Consider the following 6,000-nt stretch of genomic DNA (forward strand, 5'->3'; position numbering starts at 1 on the left):
TAGTGACATGTATATTACATATATAGCTTCCTTATATATCTGTATATATCTAATAGTGACATGTATATTACATATATAGCTTCCTTATATATCTGTATCCATCTAATAGTGACATGTATATTACATATATAGCTTCCTTATATATCTGTATATATCTAATAGTGACATGTATATTGCATATATAGCTTCCTTATATATCTGTATATATCTAATAGTGACATGTATATTGCATACTGTATATAGCTTCCTTATATATCTGTATCCGTCTAATGGTGACATGTATATTACATATATAGCTTCCTTATATATCTGTATCCATCTAATAGTGACATGTATATTACATATATAGCTTCCTTATATATCTGTATATATCTAATAGTGACATGTATATTACATATATAGCTTCCTTATATATCTGTATCCATCTAATAGTGACATGTATATTACATATATAGCTTCCTTATATATCTGTATCCATCTAATAGTGACATGTATATTACATATATAGCTTCCTTATATATCTGTATATATCTAATAGTGACATGTATATTACATATATAGCTTCCTTATATATCTGTATATATCTAATAGTGACATGTATATTACATATATAGCTTCCTTATATATCTGTATATATCTAATAGTGACATGTATATTACATATATAGCTTCCTTATATATCTGTATCTGTCTAATAGTGACATGTATATTACATATATAGCTTCCTTATATATCTGTATCTGTCTAATAGTGACATGTATATTACATATATAGCTTCCTTATATATCTGTATCCATCTAATAGTGACATGTATATTACATATATAGCTTCCTTATATATCTGTATATATCTAATAGTGACATGTATATTACATATATAGCTTCCTTATATATCTGTATATATCTAATAGTGACATGTATATTACATATATAGCTTCCTTATATATCTGTATATATCTAATAGTGACATGTATATTACATATATAGCTTCCTTATATATCTGTATATATCTAATAGTGACATGTATATTACATATATAGCTTCCTTATATATCTGTATCTGTCTAATAGTGACATGTATATTACATATATAGCTTCCTTATATATCTGTATCCATCTAATAGTGACATGTATATTACATATATAGCTTCCTTATATATCTGTATATATCTAATAGTGACATGTATATTACATATATAGCTTCCTTATATATCTGTATATATCTAATAGTGACATGTATATTACATATATAGCTTCCTTATATATCTGTATCTGTCTAATAGTGACATGTATATTACATATATAGCTTCCTTATATATCTGTATATATCTAATAGTGACATGTATATTACATATATAGCTTCCTTATATATCTGTATATATCTAATAGTGACATGTATATTACATATATAGCTTCCTTATATATCTGTATATATCTAATAGTGACATGTATATTACATATATAGCTTCCTTATATATCTGTATATATCTAATAGTGACATGTATATTACATATATAGCTTCCTTATATATCTGTATATATCTAATAGTGACATGTATATTACATATATAGCTTCCTTATATATCTGTATCTGTCTAATAGTGACATGTATATTACATATATAGCTTCCTTATATATCTGTATCCATCTAATAGTGACATGTATATTACATATATAGCTTCCTTATATATCTGTATATATCTAATAGTGACATGTATATTACATATATAGCTTCCTTATATATCTGTATATATCTAATAGTGACATGTATATTACATATATAGCTTCCTTATATATCTGTATCTGTCTAATAGTGACATGTATATTACATATATAGCTTCCTTATATATCTGTATATATCTAATAGTGACATGTATATTACATATATAGCTTCCTTATATATCTGTATATATCTAATAGTGACATGTATATTACATATATAGCTTCCTTATATATCTGTATCCATCTAATAGTGACATGTATATTACATATATAGCTTCCTTATATATCTGTATATATCTAATAGTGACATGTATATTACATATATAGCTTCCTTATATATCTGTATATATCTAATAGTGACATGTATATTACATATATAGCTTCCTTATATATCTGTATCTGTCTAATAGTGACATGTATATTACATATATAGCTTCCTTATATATCTGTATCCATCTAATAGTGACATGTATATTACATATATAGCTTCCTTATATATCTGTATCTGTCTAATAGTGAATTATCTCTCTATCACTAACACAGTTGGTAAAGTTCAACTAGAAATGATCTGAAATAAGGAACATGTCTGATGTCTGCTCTCGTACTCTGCAGGATTCGGAGATCTCACGTTTGTCTTTCACCAGAGTATTCAGATGAACAAAGTCCTATTGCAGATAATTATGGTAATTTGTCACTATGTTGCCTGTGATGACTGATAAATGTCCTGTATGGACTAACCTGAATGTAACTTACCCAGGACAGCCAGGATTGTCCCATGTCCAAAATACTGTCTATCATTTCCGCTCACAGCCACCCAGCTCTGTACTAAATCCCCCTAATAACCAGTGGCTCCTATTGTTCTCACAGACCATTGACGATGAACCCCTCAACAAGGGGATATGGGGAGGGGACCAGTTTTGGACAATGAAATCTTATCATCTCTGGAATAAGTGCATAATATAATACCTAGGTAAATCACAATATTAGGTTCTCCAGATGCAGGTTACAGGGAAGTTAGTCATCTCATGTTAGAAAGAATAGACTTTTCTGATAATACAATGTAACATTATCACAATGTAACCAGCCAATAAATACATTTACCCCAACTGCTCCAAACTCAGGCTTTCTGGTATCTGCCATAGTTACGTGTTGTGGCTCCTGAAGACCCTCTATCCACCTCTCTACCTGCTAACCCAGTACCCTCCCAATGGTCCCATCCCCAGAATAAGCCCCATCATAATACAACGCACTTCTACAAGTAGACCCTTCCCCTATTCCTATACACTATCCCCACTGGATTCTATTATTAATAGTGAACGGGGTAAAATAAGTAAAGTATATTTAATAATAAAAGTATGGTTACAGTTTAGCAACGTGTTCTGCCTGCGCACTTCAGACTAAGTTATACTTTGCATAGATATACAGTACATCGTATATAGAGTGACAAAACACTTTCCATATACTGTAGAGTTCATACCATTGCTCGGATGAAGACGTTTGTATGTACAGATGTCCCTAATTCTGGAAGGCCCAGTGCAGACAGTGTACACGCTGGGACAGGCGGTTCCATCACGTGTACATAGCTTGTGCGTGTTTTTCCTCTATTCTACTTGTTACTCAAGCTGCATACACACACACAACGATTTTTTTAAAGAACGATTTTAGTAAACGATTTTTTCCCTTGAAAAAATTTACTAAAATCGTTTACTAAAGTTGTTCATTTACTAAATGTCATGAACGATTTTTATGAACTACAAACCATTTTTGCATATTCCCTTAATGAAAATCATTGAGTTGACAAGTCTGACTGAACTACAAACGACAAACTACGAACGTGAACGCGCATGAACGATAATCGTTCATCGTTTGACTCAGAAAGTGAACGATTTTTGCAAACAATTATCGTTAAACGATATCGTTTAACGATAATCATTAAAAAAATCGTTGTGTGTGTATGCAGCTTTACTCATTTTTCTTGGTCCCCTGAAACATGTATATAATATAAAATGTCTCTGTATTACGAATATACAACTTTCAAAGCTTTTTATTACTCTGGGGAGCATTGTGGGAGCATCTAGAATTATTTCCTATGGTTCTATTCTTCCCTGAGAATTTTCTATGGATTTTCCTGTAATGACACCTTATCCCATTGCCCACTATACGTTCATTATTAGATATACTTTACTTATTTTACCCCATTCACTATTAGGACTAGAATCCAAGATTATAAATAATGTTTTATTTCCAAGCACAACAGAAAAATCTGAATTCTAACTAATATTCTGTTACTGCTTCGTTTGGTTGAACATTAAACATTTGTACAGTCTACGGGTTTAATTCTAAACAGACTGAACATATAAAGTGTTGGGTTCTTTATTACACACGTTATGTATCATACACTAAATATACAGCTTTTTTTTTCATTTCTGCATTGGCTGAAGCCTGGGACAAGTTGAAAGACTGATCTTTCTTAATTCTGGCCAGTAATCCAATAATTATATTATTAAAATGTCCTTTTGCACCTGTACCTATAATTTACTGACATGAAACTACTTTCTTACTTGCAGCTATGCTCCAGCATCAATCACAGTTATTTGGACTCATGAGTTCTCCAAACTGCTCCTGAGCTGTGTACTGTAACTCCTGACAGCAGTAACCCATTTATATTACAGGTACAGACACATTTGTTTTCTTACATGGAATTTCATGGACAAACTGACAGTTGGATGAAAGGAGACTCACCAAGTACGGATAGGACAGTTCCATCTGCAAAATACTGTTTGTCAGCTGCATTCACAGCATCATATCTCTGTATTAAATCTCCCAGGTGCCCTGACAGTGGTAACGTCTAACAGTCTCCATACAGCTGTATGCAATGATACTAGGTATAGGGGGTTGGTATAATATTATCTCTCTTGGGTGTTGTGAATATCAGACTATGCTGCTGCAAAACTGCAAAACCCAGCATGCCAGGATTAGGTAAACAGGGCGTGATGGGACTTGTAGTTATACAACCTTTATGTTGATTCAGGATCCCTACGCTTGGAGCTAACATGCAGTTCTGTAATTCTGGCTGCATGTAGCTCAGTTGGAGCGGCATGTAGTGATACGGTGTCACAGGCTATTCTTCTATAGAACATATTGTGTAGCTGTGATATGCTAGATATCTCCCCATGTTATCACAAAAAGCCATGTGTATGTCTGGCCTGAGGGACAGCTTATGGAGGGCACATCTGTACAAGTTACCTGCACTATGCATTGGTGATATATATTTATTCCTCTCCTCTAATAGTAATGTTCCACCAGCAGGTCATGGTTTGTGGATCTCTAATCAAACACAGCTGAGTTACTCTATGTTGCTGGGCCAGCAATTATCCCACCTGCCTCCACAGACAGAAATCCTTAAAACATGACCTGTTGGGAAAATTTGGGGGTTGAAGTTGAGAACCACTATAATAAAGTAACATTATGGCCATACAGGTGACACAATAAAAACGTAAACAAGACCCGCAAACCGTCCACAGATATAAGATTAGAAGCCACCAGCCCATGAAGTTTCCAGATTTCTCTTTATATCTGCAAGTGTGATAACACCCAAATCTACATTACAACCATTTCGGAGTTTGCCCCTCTCTACCCCCCTCCCAAGACTTCTGTTCATTAAACTCTAGATTGAGAAACTAAAATCTTTTAACACATTTCTGGTGCCATTTATGGAGTCTTGAACACACAGATCCCCGGTGCAATGACTTACCCATCACATGGAGCACGGTTCCTCCGCCGAAATACTGAGCATTATAGGAACACACTGAGGCACCCTAGCACCAAATCTGCAGCACATCACCCCCTAATTTCATCACTCCGATTTGTGGCGACAGAGCCTCCCGCCTGTGTGTGTGGGTTCTGCAGAGACTGGCAGCATAGTGTGGTCAGTCCACTTAATGTGCAATAATATATTTACTAGTCGGCTTTTAATTGGGATTTGCTGCATGACACAGTATCCACCAGCACTGGAGACCTGTAATCTGCTTCCTTCTATAGGAATAGACTGTCTGTACTCTGACATTTCATTAACAGCTCCGGACCTTACATCTGCTATTATCTATGTTATCAAGGCAAAATATAAAACTCATATTACCAGCAACGTTACACAATCCCCAGCCTGCCTGTAAGCTGCAATGACACAGAGTCTACATTCACCTTCCAGTAATGAGATCAGGGAGATATTATAATATTACACTACACCTCTCATCAGGACTTACCTAGGACTGAGACCACCGTA

At 34.0% G+C, this 6,000-nt stretch overlaps 1 gene segment (V, D, J or C); it reads right to left on the minus strand.

The window, feature by feature from the left end:
• Nucleotides 1-5,512, minus strand: part of LOC148516903 (T-cell receptor beta-1 chain C region-like) — a 28,906-nt gene extending 23,394 nt beyond the window's left edge. The window contains 1 exon segment of the C gene segment in view: nt 5,473-5,512. Coding sequence covers nt 5,473-5,476 — 4 coding nt within the window.
• Between the last annotated feature and the right edge of the window lie 488 nt (nt 5,513-6,000).

The sequence above is a fragment of the Taudactylus pleione genome, unplaced genomic scaffold (genome assembly GCF_031769625.1).
Source record: "Taudactylus pleione unplaced genomic scaffold, aTauple2 ptg000231l, whole genome shotgun sequence".
NCBI lineage: Eukaryota > Metazoa > Chordata > Amphibia > Anura > Myobatrachidae > Taudactylus > Taudactylus pleione.